Below are 14498 nucleotides of genomic sequence, written 5' to 3'. Positions count from 1 at the left end.
AGCAAATGAAATAGTTCACTGAATTAGGGGGTACACTGGACAACAAAAATGTCTTAAATTACTTAAGAGAATACCTGAAATAAAGTCTTACTATTGGCAATGAAGACCAGGTTGTTCCATGACTTCTTGCTGCTACTTACACACCTAGGGGTTCCCTGGTTCTGTCTTTCTGGCATTCCCAAGAGCTGCTGGAAAATGAAGAGAGCTTATAAGTTGCATGTGAGTGGTACCTTATAATCACTTCTATCAAAGCTCTACTACTGAGAGGATAGCAAGACAGTTGAACGCATAAATATGTGTATTATTTAAGACCAAATCAACCAAGTATGTAAGTGCAACAGCCAGTGCCCTAAAACCAACTAATGGTCTAGTACTGGCGGTTTTAGGCTGGGCAAACTCAGGGCACTAAAACTCTTGCTAACGCCAACAGTTTCTTTATAAACAATGTCATGCAGCTGGGCCAGTTTTTAGCAGCAAGAAAGGAAAAAACACAATGTTTTTCCGCAGCAGAGCACATATTACTCAGCGTTGTTGCAAGAGCTGTTTCCCTCTTGCCTCACCGAAGCATTCAGGCAGCACTTGCAGCTGCTGGGCACTGTCAGAAACTCAAGGCAGAAACTTTGGCCGCGGCTGCCAACTCTCTGCTGTGTGGGCCCCTGCACAGCCAGCTGGTTTTAGGAGCCCTCACGCACACCCCAGCCTTTGGCCACACGGAGCCAGAGTCCCTGGCACGCCGGCAGCTTGGCAGCCCTTGCACAGGGGCTGTGGCCCAGGCCCCTTTCCCAGTCACGTCATCCCTGTGACGCCCTCGCGCCGTCTCGGGGGCCTCAAATCCTTTCTCCAGCCCCCCGTGCCCTGGCTGCCGTGTCCCTCTGAGGTGCAGCCGCAGCACCCCGCTCGCCTCCAAGCCAGCCCCACGGAGAAAGTCGCTTCACAAGCCTTCGGGGACAAGGCTGAGGTGGCTTTTCCCTCAGCTACGCTTGCAGGACTTAGAGATGCGGTTTAACTGCGGGACACTGGCCCTTGGCGAAATTTTACAGTAAGGGTGGCGAATCACTGGCCCAGGTTGCCCAGAGAGGTGGTAGATGCCCCATCGCTGGAAACATTCAAGGCCGGGCTGGACGGGGCTCTGAGCAACCCGATCTAGTTGACGATGGCCCTGCTCGTGGCAGTGTGATAGATGAACTCACTCGACACACACACAGGGTCTTCTTTCCCCATCTGGTGGTCGCAAGGATGCAGGCTCTCCTCTTCCTCAGTGTGTCCTTTATCTGAACCCGGGGGTCTTCGTAGGAAAAAATCGCCGGTCTTCTGGTTTTTGCTGACGTTTCTGTTTATCCCCCTCACTCTGCCATCCTCTTGTCCTTCAGTCCACGATTTATCAGTAAGTCTGTGTTTCTTCAAAGAGACTCGGGACATTCTTACCAGTACCATGAGGCAGCTCATGTGGCCAGCAACAGGAATCACTAGGTCATTTTGACATTTACTGCGGCAGGGGGGATGGACTAGATGGTCTTTAAGGGCCCCTTCCAAGCCAAACTATTGCACGATTCCGCGAGGCCGCGGTCGCCGGGCCTTTGGGAGGGCGGGGGCGGGCAGGCTGCGCCGCCGCTGGGAGCAGCAGCGGGGCCGCTGAGGGGCGGGGCGGCCACTGCTCGGCGGGCCGGGGCTTGGGTCGCGCAGCGGGCGGGGAGTTGGTGGAGCCGGAGCTCAGGCGGTGGTGCGGTGGGTGCTGCCAGCGGCGGGCGGGGGGCTGCTGCGGGGGGCTGCTGCGGGGGTCGGCGGCTCCGCGGGGCGGATGGGGGCGGCGGCGGAGGTGGCCCCGCTGTGAATTGCTGCTGCGAAGCGGGGGCGCAGGGCGGGCAGCTGCTCCCCGGGCTGACCGCCGGCCGCGGGGCCGTGCGCTGCCGCCTCTGCGGAGCCGCGGGAGCGATTCGCGCCGTGGCGCGGTGTGGAGGGAAGGAGGGCAGGGCAGGGCCGGGCTGCCTGTCCTCCCGGGCCAGCCGCGCAGGGGTCGGAGCCCGCCTGCCGGGGCTGCGTCCGCCAGCCGGGCCCCTGGCGGGAGGGCGGAAGGCGGGTCCGTGGCAGAGCGGCCTTTGCTTCGGGAAGGCCCTTGGGCGTCGTGCGGCGCTGGCCGGGGTGGGCGTGCGGGGTGACGCCACCTGGTCCCCGGCAGCAGGAGCCCAGGCCGGGGGGTGGGCGTGCGCGGAGCGGGGTTGTGTCTGGCTCTGGGTGCGATCAGCGGGGCATCTGAACCCGAGCTGCTGGTTGGAGTGAAAGGTTTAAACATCTCTCGGGGGAATTGGCCGTTCACCTCGTTCAAACGCTCCTCGTAGCCCAGGGGGTGGAAGGAAGGCTTTTCGAGCCCAGACTTGGCCTGGATCCTGGTAGGAACCACACGCTGATTAGCAATTAGTCTGAAGAGTGTCTGGAGAGCGAGCCGGGCCCAGCGCAGTGCGAGGCCTGTGCTGGAAGGGCACTGTGTGTGAGGAGCAGAGTGGTGCAAGGAGCTGCTTTGGGGTCCACGTCCAGTTAGGAAGGATGTTTAAGATCTTGCAGCCCGCTATGAGCTTGCCGTTAATTTCACTTACCTTGTTTCTCATTGGAAGGCTGGTGCCTGAATGATTTTGGACAAAGGGACCTTTTAATACAGTGATCACAGCGGTAGCCGTTACTCTGGCAACTACCTGGCTGAGGTCCAAGGAAGGTCAGATCCGCTAGAACGTCAAGAAAGTTTGTGATTTCTTTTCAGGTCCAGCGTTGCTGTTTAACAAAGATCATTTACCAGCTTGGCTACTCTTTTATGGCTCATTGCTTTACAAAGGGGTATTCCTGGCAGAGCACTAATAGTGTCACCAAAGTACTTTGCCACCCTGTGTAAGCGTTCAGTCCTTAAGCAGTGCAGTTCCGGGAAAATGTAAGCTTTTTCGTACCCGAGCAAGAAGACTCAAGCCTTGGCCAGTCCCCACACAGAACTGTGATGAACAAGTACAAGTTATGTTGATATCTGAACTTTTTTCCACTGACACTTGCTCTGCTCTTCAGCTTTCCTGGCTGTTGGGAGTGGAGCGGTGAGCTCTGGCAAGCAGGGCTCTGGCTGGGCTCGTCCTTATGGGCTCTACCTCTGCTTCAGGGAGAGGTCAGGGAAATTTGTTCTTTCTGCTGATGCTGGCCTGTCCTTGTAGTGCTGGGTAAAGAACTGGCTGGGTGGCTGGGCCAAAGGAGTTGTGGTGAATGGAGCCAAATCCAGTTGGTGGCCGGTCACGAGTGTTGTTCCCCGGGGATCAGTACGGGGCCCAGTTCTGTTTAATCTCTTTATCAATTATCTGAGTGAGGGGATTGAGTGCACCCTTAGTAAATTTGCAGATGAAACCAAATTGGGTGGGAGTGTTGATCTGCTGGAGGGTAGGAAGGCCATACAGAGGGATCTGGACCAGTTGGATCGTGGGGCTGAGGCCAGTTGTCTGAGGTTTAACAAGGCCAAGTGCCGGGTCCTGCCCAAAGAAATAAGAGGAGGAGGGAGTGTTGCAAATGAGATCGAATGCTTACAATGGCATAAAAAAACCCCCAATCCCTTATATCACTTTATAATGCAGCATAATAACTACTGGAGAAAACACAGCAATTGCTGATTTTATATTGTATACCTGATTAAACAGTAAACTGTATCCTGAGATAATGCCAAAATAAACAGAGCAGCGTATCTCGCATACCCTGCTTTTTGGTCAGAGCAGAACGCTTTGGGATGCCAGGAAGTTTTCATTTGCTTGTTTTCTGACACGGGCCAATCTCAGAGTTCTGCTTAGCTAAACTACTCACATAAAAGACATCTTAAGGCAAAATGACAAGTAGCATCTCAGTATAGTTTTGTACTATACTAAATTGAAGAGAGTCTTGGACCATAAATTGGTTTCAAACAAGGCAACTTTGAACAATGCTTAAGAACTAGTTAGAGACTCAAAAGCAGCATTCTGAATCTTTATTTTGCAAATCTTACTTCTTTATTTCAAACCGTAGGAAATCAGGCACATAGAAACATGGCTGCGAAACCCAAGCTGCACTATGTCAGCACACGAGGCCGAATGGAGCCGATACGATGGTTACTGGCAGCAGCCGGGGTGGAGGTTTGTCTTTCTTTTTTATTCTCGGAGTGTGTGACAAATACATCTTTTCACTGTTCCATATAAAAAATGTGAGTGACCAGAAGTTTCAAGCTCTGTATTTAGGGCATTGCTGACCAAGCCAACGATGACCACCAGCTTACTTGTAAGCAGGAGGGCTTAGGGTTCCCGTTTCACTTCCAAGCATCATGTGCCAACCCTACTGGTAGCACCATAAATGCCTCTCCCCTGTAGCTAGTGACAGAAAAAAGTTATAACCATAGAAGAAGAACCTGGCTGCTTAACTTCTGATCACAAGCGTCCAGGACTTTTAACTCTGAAGGCCTCCAATTAAATCCTGGTGTTCAAAATAGCAAAAAATTATTATGCCTATTAACATATAGCTCATCCCTGAAGTTATTGCATATCATAAAAAACACCACTAATTCTTTTTACCTCTTACAGTTTCTGATATTAAATGGGAGAGGGAGTGATTTAAGAGCTGTGAGGTTTTGTCATGGTGATGGGCACTGTGCAGAAAGCCGCATGGGGCACATCATCTCTTCTCTTTGTCCGTCCATTTGCCAGCTTGTGGCCAAGGACCTATAACACAGTGCTGCTGTTGCAGTGTGAATTTACTTATCCCCTCCTCTGCCTACACTGTCTCTTGCCGGCACTGACAACAGAAGCGGCGTGGTCCTCGTTTGTTTGGCAGACAGGGGTTTGTGCCTTTCAGTCACCTGAGCTTTAGAGAAATCTTACCTGCACAAAAATATGAACCACATGGGAGAAGGAAGAGGAGACAATGTGACAGAGGCAAAATAGATTTTTAAAGCTATTGCTTCCCCCAGACACAGCTCTTTGTGCCTTCACTGTCTCATGCAAAGCAGAAGCTATTGATAAAACATGAAACATGCAGTGACAACACAACTTTTCTTCTGTATTTCCTGCAGTTTGAAGAATGTTTTATGAAAACAAAGGATGATCTGACAAAGTTAAGGAAGGGTAAGTTTTCTTCACTTGTTAATAATTTTTAATAACAAGAACAGTAGCTTGTCTTAAAAAGCCTACGGCGTCTTATGTCTCTTAAAAAGAAAAACTAGACTAGATTGTACATGGGGTATCACAGCTGCTCCCTGCAGCGTTAGATGGCATCATCCACCCAGTCACAAAGATATTATTATATGCATTTATATTCTCATCATATGTTGTCAAGCCTTTAAATAGTACAGATTTCCATAATACTTACCAAAGCATAGACAGAAAACATACTTCAGTTCTAGGGTAATGGCTGGACTCAATGATCTTAAGGGTCTTTTCCAACCTAAATGAGTCTATGATTCTAAATAAAAAATAGTATGTGTGGTTACTTTGCCAAACATCCACTAATGGTTCTCACTCACAGACTGAATGTCTCCTTGTCTTGTCCCCTTTGCCCTAGATGGATTCCTGCTGTTTCAGCAAGTGCCCATGGTGGAGATGGATGGGATGAAGATGGTGCAGACCAGAGCCATCCTCAACTACATAGCAGCAAAGTACAACCTCTACGGGAAGGACCTGAAGGAGAGAGCCCTGTACGGTAGCAGTACCGCCTTTGTTAGACTACAGTCCATCCTACCTCTCTGCGTAACACAGGAATATCCCAGCTCGCAGTGAGATTCAGGGTGATACAACAGTTTTTCACGTGGCACGTGCTGACTGTGGCTCCAGGTGATGTTGCAACAGCAGCTCGATTAGATAGGCAAGATGCAGCAAGGGAGTTTGTGGAGGCCCAAGGTCAATACAGTCATCAGAAGAAAGCAGTCGGGAGTGCAGAGGGCAGACTGTCTCCCTGACACAACTTTGCGTTTTCTCCTGCAGTTGTCAGCAGCAGGGATTTTCACCACATCAGGTTCAGAGAAATGTCTTTGATGGAAACAAAAACCCTCTCTCTAATAACAACCAGGAATCACAATTAGAATTATTAACTGCTGATTAAAGGATAGGACTCTTAAGGCACATGGTTTGACTTGAAGTATTTTTAAATGCCTCAACTTAATTAGCACAGAAAAACATATTTTAGGATCTTTTTCAGGAACTGTATAGACCTACTGTGTAACTTACCGTGTCCGATTGGACTTTTAACACAAGTTTGGATGACACACATGCCACTTTTGTACTTGGGTTCAAAGAAACCCACTTAATACAGAGAAGTATCACTCGTAGTGAAAAATGGACGTGGTGCAGTCCTTTTGTTTTTGGTGAGGCAATTTGCACTTGTCTTTTACCACACTCCCACTTTTCCCCTGAAGCTACTGCACTCGGGGGGAACTGCTCCAAGCTGTGCATGCTGGATAGAAGAGGTGGAGAGTTCCCAGCATCTCAGTGGGGTTATTGCTGGTAGATGTCGTGCCATTCAGACCTCCTGTGTTTGACTTGACCAGCTGGATCTCTTCATTTCAGAATTGATATGTACGTGGAAGGATTATTTGATCTGAATGAGTTAATCATAACCTATGATTACGGACCAGCAGATAAAAAGGAGCAACAATTAGCTACTATTTTGGACAAGGCCACAAACAGATACTTCCCGGTCTTTGAGAAGGTAGGTGGCAAAGATGTAGCAGCTTAATTAATATTGTTTTCCTAAAACTCCGTTCTGGATCTACACTTATTGAGTGAGACAGGGAACAAAAATTGCCACTTTAAAATATAAATGCTGTGGTTTTTGTGGGACTGGCACAAGGATGGAGACAGCACACTGCAGAGGGGACACACAGCACTACAAATGTGGGAGAGACGCAGAGCTGCAAAACCCAGGGAACACTGAGCTCCCAAACGTCCATGTTTCAGTCTGGATGTTGCTTCAGACAAAAGACACTATAGCATCAGCTTTTACATAAAGTTTGCTCCTAATGTGCAGAACTCCCTGTACCATACGTGCTGTGTAGTGCATGACAGCTCCTTCTGTACTAAAATGAAGACTGGATTAGCTGGGTGTCAAGAGCACGAGGCACAAGTTACATAAGGAGAGCTCTCAAGGCAATATTCCCAAAACTGAAGAAGAAACAGGTGAGAACTCAGGGAGCTGCCCTTAATTTGAAACAATCCAAGATACTCTTGCTATGCCCTGTGCTGAACTTAAGCCTGATGTAAATTTTGTAGGCATTTGCAGAGATGGTTTTATCCCATAAAGCTTAGCTTTCAACACAGCGGCGCTGATTACATGAGCTACAGAACTGAAGGCAGGATAGATACAGCTGAGCCGCCAGAAGAATGCGAAAGAGAAAGCACTGATAAATGATGCAGGGATGACAGTGTGGTCAGATCATTCCTTTGCACTACAGATGTTCTTATTGCATTTTCTTCTTTCAAGGATAACTCCATGGAGTTTATGACCTTGCTTTGAAGAAAAAAAAAAATCACATCTGCTTCTGGTTCTCTGTTTTTAGGTTTTGAAAGAGCATGGACAAGACTTTCTTGTTGGCAACCGGTTTAGCAGGGCAGATGTGCAATTACTTGAAATCCTTTTAATGGCAGAAGAATGCAAGCCTGATATCCTTGCCCAGTTTCCTCTCTTGCAGGTAACAGAATGGACGGTTTTAATGGAGAGTGAATCAAAGCAGGGCCACTGATGAAAACTGGCTGAGAAATACGGGGGAGTGGGAGGGTGGGGAAAGAAATGAAAGACAAAACCAAACATCCAAAGTAATTTTAGCTGACCCCAACTACTGATGGTTATTGCTGCCTTCTGTCACTGTAGCCACAAAAGTATAATAGGGTGAAGCATGTAGGTTCTTCTGCAGGATCAATGCACAATGTTATTTTTAGAGCATGGATAACATTGAAACGTCTGACAGTTACCATAGTTCTTAAGCACAGTACTGGTTTGGTTTTGTTTTGTAGAGTTTTAAAGCAAGAATAAGCAGTGTCCCCACAATAAAGAAATTCCTGCAGCCTGGCAGCCAGAGGAAACCACCACCACGACAAGAAGATGTAGCAGACATCCTGAAAATTTTCTACTGAGCAGCAACCTAAACCCACGGAAACTCTATCATGGCTGTCGTGTTTGCTGAGAGTGGTGAAGTGAAATGAATGAAAACAGTGAAAAAGTTTTTGATTTCTTTTTCCTTAGGTACAGCACTGGTTTTAGCCTACTGCAAACACTTCCAATATAAATCTGCGTGAGCATGCCAGCAAATGAAATAGTTCACTGAATTAGGAGGTACACTGGACAACAATAATGTCTTAAATTACTTAAGAGAATACCTGAAATAAAGTCTTACTATTGGCAATGAAGACCAGGTTGTTCCATGACTTCTTGCTGCTACTTACACACCTAAGGGTTCTCTGGTTCTGTCTTTCTGGCATTCCCAAGAGCTGCTGGAAAATGAAGAGAGCTTATAAGTTGCATGTGAGTTGTACGTTATAATCACTTCTATCAAAGCTCTACTACTGAGAGGATAGCAAGACAGTTGAACGCATAAATATGTGTATTATTTAAGACCAAACCAACCAAGTACGTAAATGTACCCTAAAATGTACCCTAGCCAGTGCCCTAAAACCAACTAATGGTCTAGTACTGGTGGTTTCAGGCTGGGCAAACTCAGGGCACTAAAACTCTTGCTAATGCCAACAGTTTCTTTATAAGTAACGTCATGCAGCTGGACCAAGTCTTAGCATCAAGAAAGGAAAAAACGCAATGTTTTTCTGCAGCAGCATTATGCGACATAATGTGTGAGCTGCGCTTTTCAAGTGTGTTGAATACAGGTAGCAACAGCTTAGAAAAACGACAACAAATGGGACCTTTGTTTTAAACAACATGGAACACCGGAGCTGCACGTCAGTTCTGCAGCATGGCGGCACTGGGCATATCCCAGCAGGTCTCATTAGGCACATCTGAGTCTCCCTTCTCTACAGTCCCTATTGCCCCTGCTAATACAATACGATGCAACAGTTTGTGTGTGCAGCTATATCCCTTGCAAGTACATTTTAAATATTAGCTCATAATTTTGAACACAGCTCCAACCCAAATTAATATAGCTCTGATGTGTTTCATATAGAGAGGAAATTCACAAAGCCTGATGACAAAAAACATTTTCCAGTGCTTTGTCAATAAAGCAATATCATGTCTAAAGAAGTATATGTATATTTATGCCTTATTGTTTTAAAGGAAGAGGCTAAATGGAAGCAAGCTGGTGCCCAGCAGCTGAGGTGAACACTCACTCCTAAGTTATTAGGGTGTCTTTGAGATTTCCCCTAGTTTTAACTCCTGGATGGTCACTCTGGACCTAGAGTGCTTAAGAGACTGGATGCCTTCAGGCATGCAAGATACAAATGACACTTCTACAGCATTTTCCAAAACACTTTACAAGCTCAGTGAAGTGACATTTCCAAAAGTCCTGTTAAATTAGGAGACAGACTGTATTGTATTTTTCACTTTTATTTAGGCTAGTGCGTGTGTTGAAGAGGACTTTCCTGAAATCTTGATGGAAACCTCTGATAGGTTAGGGAATGTCAGTGTTGGGATAAATCACACGCTGAAGACTCCTCTCTTCTACCCCTAAGGAAAGGTTGCAGGGACTGGCTTCGTCTCAATTTTTAACCGCGCAGCTGAGACAGCATCCTTTTGAGTAGTTCGAATGTCCAACGTAGCTCAAGTGCATGATGAGGGATTCCTCCTGAATTTAGACCTGAATTGACACTTACGTAAAAGACACTGGACAGCTAGACTAGGCGTAGGTGTCTACCAGGTTAGGTAGGTCTACAGTGTCGCTAACTTTCATGCTTGAAAGCATATTTTCTTACCTTGCAGTTCTCTAACACAGTGGATGTCAAGTCCTTGCAGGAGTAGTCACTGGACCTTGCATATCTCCTAGAGCTTATCCTGGCCAGGCCTACAAATGATTAATCCAGCCAAACTACTTAAGAGTGAGTTTGGATTTCTGAAACACTACCAGACACACCTTGGTGCACATATCTGTGCAGAAAAAGGTTCAGTCATCACTCACATGGTGCTCGCTGCTGCGTGGTAAGTCATGTCTGTCCAACAGTGCCGGAAACACCCTTTCCGGCAGTGCCGTTTGATCTTTTACTCTTAAAAACCCCTGTGCTAACAGCAAACATCAGCGCTCCCGGGAGCCAGAGGGGAAAGCAGTCCCTTCTCAAGCAAGCAAATTCTCAGGCAGAGTTTTGTTCCAGTACAAAACATGAACAAACCAATTCAGGCCAGATGTCAACAGAAAACAAAATGTGGGCAGCTTGTGCTTCTCTAGAAATACCAAGAGTGGGTTTCTGCTGCACAGAGCACAGATAGCAGGGCTCTCGGTGACATCCCTGCATCCCTGCAGGGCTGTTTGTCCTGCCGTGGTGCGGTCCGCAGCGCCGGGCTCTCTGCAGCAGCGGCTGGGGACCAGAGGATGCCCTGGAACGTGCACAGTGGTGTGGACACCTCTGCATAGGTGACCGAGCCCCGCTGCGGGCTCTCAGAGGCTGGAGAGAAGAACTTCCCAAATGTAAGAAGGGGACAGAGGGAAATAAGAAAGAAAAGAGCATGAACCAGAAGGCAGAGGCTATAGGATGTGCTGTCAGTCCCATTCTGTGAAGGCTGAATCTCCTCAGGTGCCATATGGGATACAGAGCGCTCCATCTGGGAGCTGGGCATCTCCTGAAAGACAAGACGTTGCAGTGGTGACCGTTCTGAAGCCTTGTCCTTGTGTGGTTCTAGCTCTAAATAAATAATGCCACTTATTTTAATGTCAGCCATGGAACACCTTGGTCTAACAGGCACCAGTTGTGGAGACCGATGAGAAGAGGATCGTTTTCAGCTACATAGCAGCAAAATACAATGTCTATGGGAAGCACCTGAAGTAGAGAGCCCCCTATACTGTAAAAACTCTTTTTTTTGTTTGATAGACTACAGTTCATACAACTTCCCTGTGTAATACAAGAATAATATCCCAGTTCACAGTTATGTTCAGAGTGATTCAGCAGATTTTTGTATCGCACGTTGACCTTGCCTGCAGGCAATATCTACAACTGTTAATCAACTGGATTAGACAGGCAGGATGGTGCACGGGAGTTTCTGCTGTATTGACTCCTGGAAGTCAACAGAGTTATCAGAAGAACGTGGTCCAGGGTGCAGAGGGCAGTCTGCCTTCCGATGCCGCTCTTCATTCACTGTCTCCTACAGTTGTCTTTGGCATGCGTTTTCACCAGGTCGAATTCAGAGAACCATTTTTGACAGACACAGAAAAAAATCTTCTGTGATGTCCAGGAATGAAATTCAGCAGATAAAAATGTCCTGAAAGAATATCCTCCATCTCTAAGTAAGAGAAGGAAGCTTATGAAGGATTCAAGCTGAATTAGTTGATGTGACTTATGTAAGGCAGCAATCTGCTAAAGGTGACAAAAAATAAAATATTAAAATAAAATTTTGATTGCTACCACATTATTTTTTTAAATCATGGGAGCTTTTCAGCTGTTACGATTATTTTCACCCAGCAGGTTGCCAAACAATGAAAATGGGAAGCATACAATTTTCTGCTGGCACAGATGTTTGCAATGATCATGAACTCTCATGAACCTCAGATTTGTACATAGCATGAGTCAGGAAGTTATTTTCTGTAGGTTCTAAGTGACTAAACAGATCTATTTTTTTATTATTGCTATATGAGATACGAGTTTCCCATTGTCAGAGAACTGTGTGCAATTATTTGTAGGGAGGGGCTAGAGGCCTATATAATCTCAAGACAAAGCTGCTGAGAGTTTAGAGCGAATTACACCGGGTACAAGGTAAGCTTTTTGGATTTTGGACGTGCATAGGGAATTAGTGTACTTGAAACTAAGTCAGTGACTGGGGTTCATGGATTAAATACTTGTAGGTATTTTTTTACTAAGATGGTTATGTGCATCAAATGTTAAATTATTCATCAACTGCTTTCTAGGTGAAGAGATTTAAAACCCAAGAAATTTAGATCTCAGAAGTGTGGCGTGGTGTCTCTGTCTCTCACCCTCTTCTTCCTATTGTAGAGAAGATGACATGTTATTTACAATGAGCATTTTTTTTTCTTTTGCAATTTGCTTGTGCTGCTGTTAATGCTTCAGCTTTATTGTTGACACAATGTTAATAACTGTGAAGCCATTGTAAACCAGTCACTGTCTACATGTTTGCTGCTGATGCGCATGCACTGGTTCTGAAGGGGGGATGACAGTCTGTCTAGAAACTATTATTGCTTTAAATTCCAGCAAAGAATTAAAATTGAACCAAGCAGATATTGCACCTTGGCTCTGTCCGTGGTAAAGGCAACTCTAATGTTACCAGAGTCAAAATCAAATTCCGCATCTTTGGGTGCTTGCCTAAAGAAATAAGAGGAGCAGGGAGTGTTGTAAATGAGATTGAATGCTTACAATGGGGTAAAAAACAAACCAACCAACCAACCAACAAGAAACCTATATAATGCAGTGTAATAGCTGCTGGAGAAAGCCCAGCAATTGCCAAGTTTATATCGTATACCTGATTAAGCAGTAAACTGTATCCTGAGATTACAGCTGAGATTACTGCTGGTTAGTGAGCCTAGCGGGGAAGGAGCCCCACTGGATCTTCCACTTATAAATAGAGAAGGGCTCATGGGCAACGTGACCATGGGAGGTCTCCTTAGGTAGAGCAATCATTAAATGATTGAGTTTACTATCCTTGAAGAAGTTAGAAGGGTGGTCAGCAGAACTGCTACTTTGGACTTCCAAAGGGCAGCCTTTGACCTGTTCAGAAGGCTGGTTGGCAGAGTCCCTTGGGAGACAGACCTGAAGGACAAAGGAGTGCAGGAAGGCTGGTCTCTCTTCAAGAAGATAAGCTTAGAGGCGCAGGAGCAGGCTGTCCCCGTGTGCCGGAAGGTGAGCCTGTGGGGAAGAAGGCCGGCCTGGCTGAATAGAGAGCTGTGGCTGGAATTTAGGAATAAAAAGAGAATTTATAACCTTTGGAAGGAGGGGCAGGCCGCTCAGGAGGAATGCAAGAACTCTGTGAGGTTAAGCAGGGAGAAAATCGGAACGGTCAAAGCCCAACCAGAGCTGAGCCTGGCCACCACTGTGAAAGGCAACAAGAAATGTTTCTATAAATATATCAGCAACAAGAGGAGGGCTAAGGAGAATCTCCGTCCCCTGATGGATGCGGGGGGAAACATAGTGACAGAAGATGAGGGAAAGGCTGAGGTACTAAATGCCTTCTTTTCCTTCAGTGTTTAATAGTCAGAACAGTTGTGCTCCAGGTACCCAGCCCCCTGAGCCAGAAGACAGGGATGGGGAGCAGAATGAAGCCCCAATAACCCAAGGGGAAATGGTTAGCAACCTGCTACACCACTTGGACACCCACGAGTCTATGGGGCCAGATGGGATACACCCAAGGGTGCTGAGGGAGCTGGCGGAGGTGATCACTGAGCCACTCTCCATTTTGTACCAGCAATCTTGGCCAACTGGGGAGGTGCCAGTTGACTGGAAGTTGGCTAACGTGACACCCATCTACAAGAAGGGCCGGAAGGACGATCTGGGGAACTACTGACCTGTCAGTCTAACCTCGGTGTTGGGAAAGGTCATGGAGCAGATGATCTTGAGTAACATCACACAGCACTTACAAGAGAACCGTATTATCAGGCCCAGTCACCATGGGTTTATGAAAGGCAGGTCCTGTTGATTGACAGCTGGCAGCAGTGTGCCCAGGTGGCCAAAAAGGCCAACAGCATCCTGGCTTGTATCAGGAATTGTGTGGCCAGCAGGACTAGAGAAGTGATTGTGCCATTGTACTTGACGCTGGTGAGGCCCCACCTCAAATATTGTGTTCAGTTTTGGGCCCCTCATCATAAGAAGGACATTGAGGTACTAGAGAGAGTGCAGAGGAGGGCGACGAAGCTGATGAGGGGTCTGGAGCACAAGTCACTGAATTAGGGGGTACAGTGGACAACAAAAATGTCTTAAATTACTTAAGAGAATACCTGAAATAAAGTCTTACTATTGGCAATGAAGTCCAGGTTGTTCCATGACTTTTTGCTGCTTGCAGGACTTAGAGATGCGGTTTAACTGCGGGACACTGGCCCTTGGCGAAATTTTACAGTAAGGGTGGCGAATCACTGGCCCAGGTTGCCCAGAGAGGTGGTAGATGCCCCATCGCTGGAAACATTCAAGGCCGGGCTGGACGGGGCTCTGAGCAACCCGATCTAGTTGACGATGGCCCTGCTCGTGGCAGTGTGATAGATGAACTCACTCGACACAGACAGCGTCTATGTTCAAGAGAGGTTTATTGTAGTAGAGTTAAGCAAAGCAGCGCTGGATGCATGGGGAACCACCGTTCCACCAACACGCGCACCTAACGAAGTTTTCAGTGGTCATTATATACCCCCCGCTTTGTGATTACAATTCTCTATTTTTGGG

At 46.9% G+C, this 14498-nt stretch overlaps 1 protein-coding gene across 2 annotated transcripts; it reads left to right on the top strand.

The window, feature by feature from the left end:
- The first annotated feature begins 1639 nt into the window (after positions 1 to 1639).
- LOC135986577 (glutathione S-transferase-like) lies at positions 1640 to 8367 on the top strand. Of its 2 annotated transcripts, none has more exons than XM_065630688.1 (7): positions 1640 to 1725; positions 4015 to 4124; positions 5054 to 5105; positions 5542 to 5674; positions 6543 to 6684; positions 7532 to 7663; positions 7986 to 8367. In XM_065630688.1, exons 2-7 carry the CDS (start codon positions 4038 to 4040, stop codon positions 8103 to 8105), a joined length of 666 nt encoding a protein of 221 aa, XP_065486760.1. In that variant the 5' UTR covers positions 1640 to 1725; positions 4015 to 4037; the 3' UTR covers positions 8106 to 8367. The 2 variants fall into 2 exon arrangements, with proteins under 2 accessions (XP_065486760.1, XP_065486759.1); XM_065630687.1 differs by having other exon boundaries at positions 1643 to 1725; positions 4018 to 4124.
- The last annotated feature ends 6131 nt before the right edge of the window (positions 8368 to 14498 follow it).

Source organism: Caloenas nicobarica, chromosome 3 (assembly GCF_036013445.1).
Source record: "Caloenas nicobarica isolate bCalNic1 chromosome 3, bCalNic1.hap1, whole genome shotgun sequence".
NCBI classification, from domain to species: domain Eukaryota; kingdom Metazoa; phylum Chordata; class Aves; order Columbiformes; family Columbidae; genus Caloenas; species Caloenas nicobarica.
The sequence above is the reverse complement of the archived record's forward strand: the minus strand, read 5'-3'. Positions and strand labels throughout refer to the sequence as shown.

What these genes read in the sequence shown, in the direction of transcription:
- LOC135986577 (XM_065630688.1), top strand. Translation starts at nt 4,038, where the DNA reads ATGGCTGCGAAACCCAAGCTGCACTATGTCAGCACACGAGGCCGAATG. An exon ending in TGGCAGCAGCCGGGGTGGAG is followed by an intron (nt 4,125 to 5,053) that starts GTTTGTCTTTCT and finishes TATTTCCTGCAG; the next exon opens with TTTGAAGAATGTTTTATGAA. An exon ending in GACCTGAAGGAGAGAGCCCT is followed by an intron (nt 5,675 to 6,542) that starts GTACGGTAGCAG and finishes TCTTCATTTCAG; the next exon opens with AATTGATATGTACGTGGAAG.